The 13,257-nt window shown below is 39.8% G+C and overlaps 1 protein-coding gene across 1 annotated transcript in view; it reads left to right on the top strand.

Moving 5' to 3' along the window:
* LOC124172480 (zinc finger protein 271-like) overlaps positions 1 to 10,961 on the top strand; it is a 40,111-nt gene extending 29,150 nt beyond the window's left edge. The window contains exon 7 of the mRNA XM_046551919.1: positions 6,749 to 10,961. Coding sequence (XP_046407875.1) covers positions 6,749 to 8,715 — 1,967 coding nt within the window. The 3' untranslated portion in view covers positions 8,716 to 10,961. The remainder of the gene's footprint in view (positions 1 to 6,748) is intronic.
* Positions 10,962 to 13,257: the final 2,296 nt, after the last annotated feature.

Genomic DNA, 13,257 nt, shown 5'->3' with positions numbered 1-13,257 from the left:
CATCTGGCAGAAAACGCATCGTAACGGAGGGCCTCTGACCCAGTGTTCCACACAGAGATGTAGCTACAGCCTTCATCAAGACATTTTTTTATCCCATGAAGAGTAATTCTCTGGTTATTGCATACCATCTCGTCAATTTAAGCTGCTGTTGATTCCCTGCCCTGACTGCTGCTCACCAAATTCACTCCACAGTCAACTTCCGAAATGGCTATGCAATATGGTGGTTGAATTTCGACAAAGAAATAAGCGCGTAAGAATTCAATAGCCATGCAACATCCTATGGACCTATTGACAGGTATTGCGATGTTTTAAGATCAGAAAAATGTTTACAGTGTGTGTGCAGCATCAAGTGATCCGTCACTGGGACTTGATCCGTGGAACCTCTGATTCGTAGCATGATACTTTACTTACTACACCACCGGAACAATTGGGTTCTAAGGCAGTCTCAATGCCCAATATGTCGGCTGTGTCCACGATGTCCCGACGAGAGTAGATTCCATTGTAGGTGAGTCGAGGGCGAGGCATACTTCGGAGAACATGGCGAAGAATTCGTAGGTGGATCTTTTGCGCCTTGTCATACTGCGATAGGTATGATTATTTCCCCGGTATAAGGGATATATTGCTTTTAAAACTCCCGGTTGTATGAGAGCATTACGAGGGCAAAATTTTGGAAGACAAGTAGTTCCTGAACTGGCCGCTCTCAGATGCCAACGAGCGTTGCGTTAATTTTTTCCGCCACTGTACATTGTATTTTATTGAACAACCTAGAAAGCAGTCAATCTCATCCTCTTAAAAAGTAGTCAAGGAAGGCTATTTGGGCTTCCAGCCGGGTGGTCTTTCTCCATTTTGCAGAAGTTTCAGAACTCGAGTCGTGTTCCATCCACAGGGCAGATGGCTAGTGCAAGCTTGCAAGTAGGGGAGGGTGGTGTACCTAGGGCTAGGGTAATTCGATCGCTAGGTTTTTCTCTTTAATAGGAAAATCCTCGAAAATCGTTGGCACATTAATGGCTGATGCCGGGTTTCCCTAGTAGGTAGGCTTCTATTGCGGTAAGGTGTTTTTCCCCGTCCCATCCCTTCCAGCCCAATCCCTATCCCAGGGGCGTCGATGGGCTCCTATCGCGGTGGCGCCTCTTTCCTTTTTCCTTCCCATCCAGACCTCTCCCCGGGTGATCGAGTGTATAAGTCTCGGCGTACCTAGGAACACGTGAAACTATCGGCAAGTGCTTTGACCGAGGGGCTTTAAGAGTAAGCTATAACGCGAAAGAAGCACTATAGTGTAGCATAGGTCAATTTTAGTTCATTTAGATGATTTTTCCAGAGAAAATGCTAGCTTGAAGTTGTTGACGCTGAAAAGTAAAAAGGTTTGGTTACATATCGATGTCTTTTACCAAAATTGATCACTCCAACAGTGGCTGTAGTAGCATCAGCAAAATCAACATAATGGTGATTAGTATTAGGTACTTATATAGTTATTTAAGTATATGTACTAGGACTAGCCGTGGTGATAACTTTTACGGAGTCACCCACAGTGCTTTTGTGCGTTGTGGGTGACTCCGTGAAAGTTATCACCGTGGCTAGTCCCAGTATACTTAAATAAGTCTAGAGCGAACACCTCTTCGTATTCAAAGTTCAGGGGAGATTTATGCTTCAGTAGCTTACTGGCTAAAGCACTCGGCCGAATTTATTGAAGATGTTGCATGGGTATAATGCATGTAAAATAATTTCCATAGATACTTATCTGTAGTCAAAAATTTACCATTGTAATTGTTAGGAACTTCTTTACTCTGCAAAATATTGGTCGATTATGTAAGATAAAACTTGCAAAGAGTATAATTTGTCATATTCATAGGTATATTTTCTCTTATACATGATCGGACGAGTACAAGGGAAAATCTGGAAGGTGGATTTGTGGTTACAAATACTGGGGCATGAGTCTTTAAGGATATCCTGTAGGGCCAGGAAAGTAGGTGGTGTGCAGAATGGGTAGCAGTTTTTATCTGTGCGGGCTAATTTGGAATGTACGTTTTTTCTTGTTTTATTGTTTAAAAGTTTTACGGGGCACCCGCAGTGAAGAAAACCACGAAATCTATGAATTCTAAGCACCAGCAAAGCCACCCGCCCTCATAAAAAAATCCCAGTATGTCGCTGCATCACACGACCCTCACTGTGAAACTGTCCAAGTTATAAAACGTTTAAGGTATTATCTCCACCCCCTGGCTCTTTTCTCCCCAAACTTAAGTGCCTCCCAATATTTCCCTCCACCACTTGTACTTCCAACAAGTCATTTACAGTACACTCCCGATTATCCGGGATTACGATATTGAGAGACGGCACCAACAGTCGAAAAAACACGGATAATCCAAACTTTTACTAAAATGTCTTGTAATATTCATAATTTACGTAAAACAAACAACCTATTAGTATTTATGCGGCTATTCTGTTCTTTAAGAATCCTTCTCAGACAAGTTGAGAGCTTTCTTAATCAGTTCTCGATCTTTTAGTTGTATTAGTACTATAAATGTTGCATGTAAGGCCTGGTTTCGAAAAGCACACATCTGCAGCTGTATACAGAAACGTGGCTTGCACGAATTCTTCAAAACCACTTCTCGACGTCGAAAATTACACTGTCAGGTAACACGCCGCCCAGTCGCATCCCGCTCAAGTTGCCCGGGTTGCAATTAATGCGCGACGATTATCCGTTATTAAGGAACGCGGAGATGCTTGGAAAACAGGAACACAGAGCTTCCGCGAATGCAGTTGGCGCGTGACCGCTTCCGTTTTACGAAGGGAATTCTAACGGAAATAATAAGACTGGTGTATCCTAGCATTAATGCCGTAATTCCGATGATTTTGCGTCCGATATAAAATAAAATGATCGTGGAAAAAATTGAGCGAGTGTGAAAAATCATGCACGGATAATCTTCAACCCCGATAAACCGTAGCCGGATAATCAGGAATCTGCTGTACCTCCTTCATCGCAACATCTTCCCTGATTTTTATGTTGCCGAATGCACCACCCCCTAAACCCTAGCATAAATACCCGCACTTGTGGTCTGTCCCTTAATGACCCTTATCCTGAATGTATAAAAGTATCAGTTATTGCCTCCCTCACCTCCACTGGCTGCGCCCTCAATCTCCACACCCTCGAACATTGCGTGCACTTGGCATCTTTAAGCCAATAACTTCCCTGGGTTGAACATCTCATCCCTCTTTCCCTTGTCCAACACATTCCTTTCCTTCTCCCCATTTACACTCAGGTTGAGATTGAGTCCGAGCCTGTGAAAGCTCTGAGTTTTTTCCCTTGTGAGTTTTTCTTTTTGCGTGCATGATATTTTTATTGATAGTGACTCGCTTTTTAAGCTATCAGTTGACTATTTTCCAATTCGGCTAAGAGGACATTTCACTCACGCTTAAACGCTACAGGAGAGCGACACACACACACTGCAAATGCTCATGCATTAGCCAAGCTAGGTGAACAGGAACCATGAAGAAGGGTACTCTCAGCAAACAGTGCTACTGGGAACCACTGCTCCTGCATTGTAGGTGTGTCGCTCTTCGTTACTCACTGCAGGAAAAGGGTTGATCTTCATCGCTTGTAAAGCTAGAGCTCAAGGTCGCTTGGATGTGTGGTTTTCAAAACCAAGCCTTTCATGGAGCATTATTAATACGAATACAACCATGTTGACGCCACTAAAAAGATGGCGAACTGGCAAAGAAAGCACTCAATGAGTCCGCGAAAGACTCTTAAATAAGAGAATAACGTTATTAATAATAATGGATTGACTGTTTTACGTAAATTGTGAACATAACAAGACATTTTAGTGAAAGTTTGGATTATCCGTTTTTTCATTATCCGTTCCGTATCTCTCCATAGCCCTGATAATCAGAAGTGTACTGTAAATGATGTGGTCCCTGCAGAGGAGGCAAAAAAGGCGGTCACTTGCCGAGGTACCCATTATAGTAACATTAACGTGTTGTGCAATGTTCCCTTGTCAAAGTAGAAATAGCTCTGCCATTGGTAAAAACAAAAAAATGTTTAATTTTCAGTTTTTACCAACTTCAAGCTGTTGCAGTTTTGCCAATTCTTAAAAAAATTTCTCTCATTTAATATTTATTCTATTATCCAGGTCTGAGATGAATCCAAACAACGAAATATCATTGAAAATAGTGCAGCCATTTTGGAGTTATAAATGATGTAACTAATGCAATGTTAGACTTTCTTTGATACGTATAGGTATTTTTTTATTTATGGATCAAATATAATGTATATGTACACTTTACCTCAGGAATTCTGGCTTCATTCTATGATAGCTCCATTGTCCTCGTCCTTTTTTTTGTGTTCCTATCCCTTTCTTTCTCTCCCGCCTGGTTTTTTCAAGAGTTTCTGGGTTCAAAGCCAAGACAGGATAATTTTTTACCCCATGGTTTGTGGCTTTTTCCTTCCACTAAATCATTTTATAGTTAGGAATAGGAGTCTTAGATTTCATGTTCGACTGTGGTAGTTTCCCAGCCAGCACATTATTAGTCATTGAGATAAGGTGAGAGGAAGAAATTAGGAAGGCGCTTATCAAGTAAGCTTATTATGGGTCTCTTACAGCCAGTCCGACAAACATCCAGAGTAATGACAAAATGGATGCCAAACTTTCAGCACTTCCTAAGGTGTTGTTTAAATTCCATCGTTTTTGAGCATGCATTAAGGGATGCGATCAAGCAAAACGACGGTCATAAGAAAAACAGAAAATTTCACAAGAATAGCGACGTAGAATAATATAAAAATGCCGGAAGGAATCTATAATATACATATTGTAGTCATCAGGTTAACGAGCCATAAATTAAAATTCATAAATGTAGAATTCTTTGGATCTTGAATAATTTCACTTTTTCATGCACATACCAGACAAGTTTTTCTACATAATTGGTATTCAAAAAGGTTGATTAACCATTCTCTTTCATCAGCTGCCGTGGTGTAGTGGTTAGAGTACAGAGCAACAGATACGTAGGTCGTGCGTTTGGTTCTCCCTGATGTTATTTTTTTCGGTCCGCCGCAAGGATAAACTATTTGTATTATGCTTTATATCTTCACTAGCCAGTCGCTTGCAGTTATTAATTTGTTTTCTATTTACGTGAAAATCTGTTATCAGTTGTTAACCCTTTCGCGCTGGACCTTGGTTCAGGGAAATTCTTCCTCAATACGAGTCTCTTGAAAGTTATCTTTACTCCCTTGTACGAAGCGTTTTCGCGTCAACTGAAGGCAGTGGTTCCCTCCCTAACCATTTTTAGACCCCACTCAGAGGGCGCCGATCCCTTTCCTCGGCCTCTATCCCAGACCCTAGAATGATTAAAAGCCCCTTCCTAGCACGAGTTCGCGGTCAACTGGCTAAAATGTTAAAGCAAAATATATGAAAATATTTGTTGCTCGCACCGATATTTTTACATTCAAAATGAATTTAGTGTTTTTTTCTGAGCCCGCAGAAATTTTAAACTAAGTTTTAACGTTTATATAGACGGGTTTCGTTTATTTACTAGTTGTTCTATGACTCCGTTGATATTAACGTTAGAATTTTGTTTGAAATTTCCATGTGGTCAGCAAAAAAATATGAATTCATTTCTAGCATTGAATTTCAAAATTAAGCAGCAAATGTTTTTTTTTGGAAAACACACTGCAAATAACAGTAGTTGACCGCATGGAGAGGATAAGAAAGGGTCGACCTGATCGGCCGAAGATGGGACTGGGCTCGAGCTAAGGCGGATCGTGAGGGGCGACCGCGTCCGTGGGTCTATTGTGTCCGCCACGGTCACTTTTTTCGACCTGTGCCGCACAGGCGCGGCATTCGTTGATTTGGGCAAGAACATTCAGGACACACTGGTGTGGCATTCGTTGTTTAGGGAAGAAAATCCTCGCCGCACAGGTGAGGAATGCGGCGCGAAAGGGTTAAGCCCTTATGAAGACTCGCTTAATTTCACCGGTAGCCTTTAAATTCATGTCGGGATGAGCCGCGTAGCATGTGTAGTATGCTGTTCAGCAGCCTTTGGCGTTCTAACAGAAGCGACTTCCCACAGAGCAGAAATACGTCTCTGAGACGTCACGAATATCGCATGTTACGTCTCAGAGACATTCTGAGAGCTTCAGAGACATCTCTGAGACTTCTCTGAGATTTCACTATGTCCAAAAAAATGGTCTATGAGATGTCTCAGGAGACGTCTCAGATAAGTCTCTGAGATGTTTAATAAGAGTTTGTACTCTGGTATGCTTAAAAATGTAGGCAAAAAATAATTAAATGCAAATTATACAGTTGTGACCTACTTATCTCGATCATTTTTAGCGACGAATTTTTGATGGATGACCTTTTGAAAATAAGAAACCCATATTAAATGTCGTGATTTTAATAATCAAAACTGCGCAATTGCACCGAAAAATATATATGGAAGGCATTGATGGCGTTTAAATAAGTTTTTTTTTAATTTCCTGAACGGCTCACGATTACATCTCTGAGAAATGTCTGAGACATTTGCGATATTCGAAATCATAGTGAGACGTCTCTGAGAGGTTCGTTGCTATGTGGGTTACGTTGCCTGAGGATATTTGATGGCATTCCTTACCTATTCTTCCCTAACATCTCACCCTTGCCTTATATAAGCCCCTTAGCTTACGATTAGCAGCTTATCAATTTTTTCCGTAAGAAAACCTTAAGAAACGAATAACTGTCTTACTTTGTGTTACCTGGGTTAAAAGTGAATTTTTTTCTAGGGTTCCCGGCTGCCAAAGGAATGCCCATTGGAGCAACATCAACTTCACATCTGTCTGCGGAAGGAAATGTAATGAATCATTCGATTGATGAGTGCATTGATCTTGCATCTCTGGTGACACAAATTAATCCCAAGGTTGGAGCATCCCATTTTGGAATAGAAAGAAATCTGATGGATGAATACTTGGAAATATGTGGCGCTCTAGATACTGATAAGGAAACAAATAGCTCAACTCCTGATGATAGACAGTGTAATACAAAATACATTGAATCACTTAAAAGCAAGGGAGGCGGAGCCGCAATGACGGTTGTCGGGGATAGAGGTGGTCGTGATGCATCAGATACCACTCATAACCTCAGGTCTATCAGAATCAGTGGAAATGACAAAAGTGGCTGTGAGACTGTCATGGGAGACAATGAAGAGATAAACACTTGCTTGATGAAAAACCCTGAGAATAGTTGCAAGTCAAACGAAAGTTCATATCTTTGCTTCAACTGCAGAGATGTATTTAACAACAAAAATGACTTAATCAAACACATGAAAAATCATTTGATTGGCGATAATTTGGACGCTGAAGCAAAATCATCAATGGGAGGAGATGTGTCTTTCAAAAACCTTCAATCAAGCGGGAGTAGTTATAGTTCCTGTGAGCCCACTACCTCCAAGACTTTACATGGGCTGCCGAGAGAAAGAGTTGGGCTGAGCAAAAAAGGGGATGAGCCTCTCAAGGAAACCACTTGCAGAAAAGGGGATGAGAAAAAAATGAGGCGAGCGAGAAGAAGTTTTACTGTAGAAGAGAAATCAACTTCACAAAATTTATCCTCAAAGTCATCATGCATTAAAAACCTTTGTAAACGCGTGGGTGTGAGAAGAAAAGAGGAGTCATATTCATGCAGCGTGTGCACTTTGTCCTTTCCTCGGAAAAAGGACCTCACCAAACACAAGCGTATACACATGGCAGAGACATCTTATTCATGCAACGAGTGTCAGAAGTCTTTCTCAAGTAAGAGCCACTTAGTAAGACATATAAGTACACACTCAGCAGGGAGACCTTATTGTTGCAACGAGTGTGGGAAGTCTTTCGTGATTAAGAGCTACTTAGTGAAGCATGTACGCATACACACGGGAGAAAGACCTTATATCTGTGATGTGTGCAGTAATTCCTTCTCTCAGAAGCATTCCTTGGTTAAACACATGCGAAGACACACGGGAGAGCGACCTTTTTCATGCAGAATCTGCAAAAAATCTTTCGCTGTGACAAGTACTCTCAAAATTCACATCCGAACTCACACGGGAGAGAAACCTTATGCATGCAGAATCTGCGAAAAATCTTTCTCTGAGAAAGGTACTCTTAATATTCACATGCGATCACACACGGGAGAAAGGCCTTATTCGTGCTATGATTGTGAAAAGTCTTTCCCTAAAAAGGCCGACTTAGTAAAACACGTACGCATTCACACAGGAGAGAAGCCGTATACATGCAATGTGTGTGGCAAGTCCTTCAGTTGCAATCAACATCGGGTTAAACACTTGCGAACGCACACGGGAGAAAAACCTTATGAGTGCAGTATCTGCAAAAAATCTTTCACTGAGAAAGGTTCTCTCCGAATGCACATGCGAATTCACACGGGAAAGAAACCCCATTCATGCAGTATCTGCAAACAATCTTTTGCTTGCCGTAGTAATCTCATATGTCACATACGGACGCACACAGGGGAAAAACCTTTTAAATGCAACGTGTGCAGCAGGTCCTTTGGTCAAGGGAGTCACCTCAAAAGCCACATGAGAGTACACACGGGAGAGAAACCATATTCATGCCAAATCTGCAAAAAATATTTCGCTCAGAGTTCTTCTCTGTCCAATCACATGCGAGTACACACTGGAGAGAAACCTTATCAATGTGACATTTGTTGCAAGTCTTTTGCTACTAATTCTCACCTTAGCCGTCACATGGGTGTACATAAATGAGATTAATCATTTTTATACAGGGACTTCATTAAGAACTTCACTGCAAGGAATGGCCTTGACCACTGCATGTGTGCACGTACAGTTGTGAAACATAATTCATTCAGAGTAAGCACCAAGTTTTTCACTGTTAGTTCTAATCCCAACCGCCACATGAGCACTAACAAGTGATAAGCAATATTCGTGTTACGTAAGATGTGTTGCTTTCCCCGGATGGGCCACCTCTGTGCACGTGGCATGTTTGGTCATGGACAAGATTATCCATATAAATGTCAAAGTTGTTCTAAATCAAGCGATTGCAAATCTGTAGTGAGAAGCCCAATACCTTATTCTTGCCTTCGCAATGAAGAATGAATAATGATCAAGTACCTATTGGGATGATGGGTCATCTCCCATGGTACCATGGGAATCGTACCAAGTCGTTTTTTGTATATTGCACTCCAGACAATGAGTGAGATCAACAATTATTTTAGTGAAGCTGTTCAAAGGCTAATAAGTGAACCCAATATTTTGATATTTGTATTGAAAGTTATTATAAGCTGTGATTTCAAAGTGTGATGAGGCTCAGTCATTGTACTTCTTTCCAACTCACGTTAAAGAGGTTAGTAGAATTATTGAAGAAATGAATCGTAAAAATTCAATGGGTAATGATAAATACAGTATCAATATTATTAGGGTAAGTGATCGTGTTGCACCGTTTTTTACACACACAGCAAACTTGAGTATGATAAAGTGTGAATTTCCGAAGCATTTAAAAACAGGTATTGTAGTGCCAATTTCCAAAATAATGCTAATAAACTACTGATAGCAATTATATACCAATATCACTGTTGCCGGTGTTCTCAAAAGTCATGGAAAAAACATTTAAATTCAGCTCTAACATTTCGTTAACGCCAATAACTACTTACCCCTGTGCAATTGGGATTCTTAAAAGGAAAAAATACAGAAGATGCCATTTTAAAGCTTTGTTCTGCTATCTCTGATGCACTCAACAATAATTAGAAAGTTGCAGTTTTGTAATATGTAAACATTACGAAAGCTTGCATAGACGAGTCATTGTTATTTTAAAAAAATTTGGCAAGCTGGAATGAGAGGAGTCATTACTAAAAAGTTCCAGAATAACTTCAGTGGGAGAACCGGGAATGAGAAAATACATGACTTTTATGGACAAGAAACATTAATTTCTTCTGTAGTGCCGTGGAGATTCAATTTTAAATTAACTTCCTTTGTGGATAATACGGCTTTGGTTTTTATATTGCACGATATGAGTGATATATATTTACAAAAATAGAATGTGATGGAACAACATTTTAATTTCATTCATGTAAATTTGTATCAAGCAAATGAACAAAATATGTTACATTTAAATGAAAAAGAAATTATTAGAAAAAATTGAGCGTTTACTACAGATGTCTCATGTGTGACATGAAAAAAACCTGTTCGACATGTTTTGAAATTGAGCAAATTTTCTTTTTGAGTTAATCTGGGATAACTATAGTGAATAATATATTGATGAAAATATTACCTGGAAATAACATGTCAATAAAATCGAAATGGAAATGCTATCGATTTCAAGGAAATTCCTTATATTATGATATTTATGTCGAAAAAATGGGTTCTATATATTGTGCTCTATTTGAATCAAGACTGCAATATGGCATTTCTTGCTGGGAAGGAGCCTACGATCCTCATATAGAGCCTTGGCGGATTGCCTTAAAGAACTCATAACGGCAGTGTAAAACTGAGCTCTCGTTGCCTCTTTTCCGAAAACAATGTTTTACGACTTAAGTGTTTTTTTTTGCATTTAAGGTACTCATGATGTTTTACATTTGCGTGGGAAACAGAGCAAAACAGATTGAATATGCTATAAACTCCGGCAAAAAATACGTCTCCATGAGGTTCGGGAACTGTTTGTATACCTAAGCCCAAAAATGAAGCCTTCAAACATACATACACTTTCCTTGCACTGAAAGTGTTATGTTCCCGCCCAATTGAGATACACGGTCAAAACTCTTTGGCTAAGTTTTTTGCTAATTAAAGCATTTTTTTATCCCAAGAGAATGAATATATTGTACAATTGTTAAAAAGTTGTTGTCTAATCTTGATAATTTTAATTTGTCATTTTGTTGTATTTTCATTGCGTAAAGTCATCATTCCTACAATTTACTCTGACCAACAAGAATGTACTGTAAATTGTAAATTTTATGAAATATGTACTCCTTTAGTTTGTTCTATGATAACTTGCCACATCTTATATGTATATTCGTTGTTTTTGTAAAACCTATTATGAAATTATAATTGATTGAAATGTACATAAGTTATTTCTTTTTGACAAAGCCTATGTCTACTTAATTGTATGATCATACAGGTGAATAAAATTATTATTATTATTATTAATGAAATGTAAATGAGACACTCTAGGTGATCATTTGAATTAAAAGTTCCAAAATTACCTGGCAAAGGAGCACTTAGCCAAAATGTTACGGTTTTTGAAATGCACCCTTACCCTTCACCACGGCTAACTTTTCTGGGTCCAAGGCAGGCTTGCTAGCATCTCCCTCGCTTTTAAGTCTGTTACTAGGAATTTCTCTTTAAATTATCCTAGCACCATAATGCTTAGACAAGATTCATATAAAAAATGGTGACCTTCGAATTATGTCAAATCACCTCCCACATTATTTCATTTCTCCAAAAATGTGTTTCCTCCACGAAGCACCATGAAAAATAAAGGGGATGCCAATCTCAGTCCATAGACGCCGTTACTATAATAATCGCATGCACCACCAATACTTAAATCTAATGAAATATTGTTACATCCGCTAACATCTATTTAGAATCGATGTTGTTAACAGGTAGGTAAGTCATTGATTAGTATAAAAACAGCGAGGGGCCCCAGTTAGATCCTAGGAGTACTCCATGAATAGCAGTGTACTCAGGTGAATTGCATTTCTTAAACATAATATATTGCAGAGTATTTCTCAGTTGGACGAAAAAATTCTATCCACTTAGGAGATGCATATATACCTACAATTTTGACATAATTAACTCATGGTCTACAGTATTAGAAGCTTTCTCAAGTATGACATGAAATTGACTGCCCTCATTGCCTCTAGCACAAACATATTCAGCAAAGTAACCAAGGTTCGACATTGCATATCCAGGTTGTGTAAACCCATAATGAAATTAGGGCATTCCTTTTTTAAAACCATACTACAAACACCAAAAAAAAAAACACTCATACACCTTAGAAAAAAACAGAATTGACAGGGGCTAATAATTACTGTGAAAATTGCAGATATTACATGAATTATTATAAAAAGTCCACAGCAGTATTGTAAGTATCAAAAGTGGTAAACATTTTCCTATTAACCCTTAGAATGCGGGAACATTCTTGAGAGCTTTGCACGCTTACTGCAGTATTTACCCAAACTTTTATCACTACTAGGATATCTTACACATGGGCACTTTCCGTCACCACAAGAAGCGCTAAAGGGCTTAACTCTACCAGACCAGACCTCGTGGCAGGGGGTGCGTCTTGCACAGGGGGTGTCTTTTACACTGTCTGATAGCTAAAATAGGGAAAAATTAGTGAAACTAACCTAAGGTGATTACTGGAAATGCATACTCACTCGTGACCCTGGTGATGCCAGATGCTTACCTCATCACTGGCATGAAATAGATATACATAATTTTAATTACAAAATCAGAACAGAGTATAGCGGACTCTCGATTATCCGGCTGCGGATTATCCGTGCACAATTCCATTCTCGCTCAATGGTTCGCGATCTTTATTAAAAAAATAAAACCTATCGCAAAATCATTGGAATTGCTTCATCAATGCAAGGATACATCAACAGTGTCATTTCCCTTAAAATCTCTTTCGTGAAAGGGAAGCAGTCTCGCGCAAGCTGCATTCACGAGAGCTCTGAGTTCTTGTTTGCCAAGCGTCTCAGTGCGCGACGGTGCTCCGTTATCACGGATACACGTCCCGCAGCAGTCGCAACCCGGGCAACTTGTGCGAGAATGCCGACTACGTGGCGCGACTCAATGGCAAAGAATCGCAAATAATGAAATGAATAGAGACGTGGGTTTCAACCACAGAAAATCGTGGAATCCCATGATCAAAATAACGAGTAAGCTAAGAGAATGAAGGACAGCTAAAGCTGACCAACCACAGACGACTTGACCGCCCCAACTGGGTATATATAAGCCAGGCACTAACCACATCCATCATTCGCCCTGAAGACGATGGCAGAGAAGGCCGTTGAAACGTTGGTAGCGATGTCCATCCCCACCCGGCTGATTTCCCGAGAAGACTTCATCTACGTGGTATATATACTCACAAGGAGCTGGCCCTTGGTATATAACCCGGCGTACCCAGGATCCTAAGTAGGGGGAGCAAGCCATGGTTTAGGGGGCGCCAAGCCATGTTCTGGGGGGAGGTGCAAACCAAGTTGTGACATTAGTTTATGAGATTATTTCCTCGAAAAAATAGTTTTATTTTAGCTACATATCTTTTGCTAATACATATCAATTTTCGTGGGT

The sequence above is a fragment of the Ischnura elegans genome (assembly GCF_921293095.1).
Source record: "Ischnura elegans chromosome 13 unlocalized genomic scaffold, ioIscEleg1.1 SUPER_13_unloc_1, whole genome shotgun sequence".
Classification (NCBI taxonomy): Eukaryota; Metazoa; Arthropoda; class Insecta; order Odonata; family Coenagrionidae; genus Ischnura; species Ischnura elegans.
Note: the sequence above shows the minus strand (reverse complement) of the source record. Positions and strands in the feature narration are given on the sequence as shown.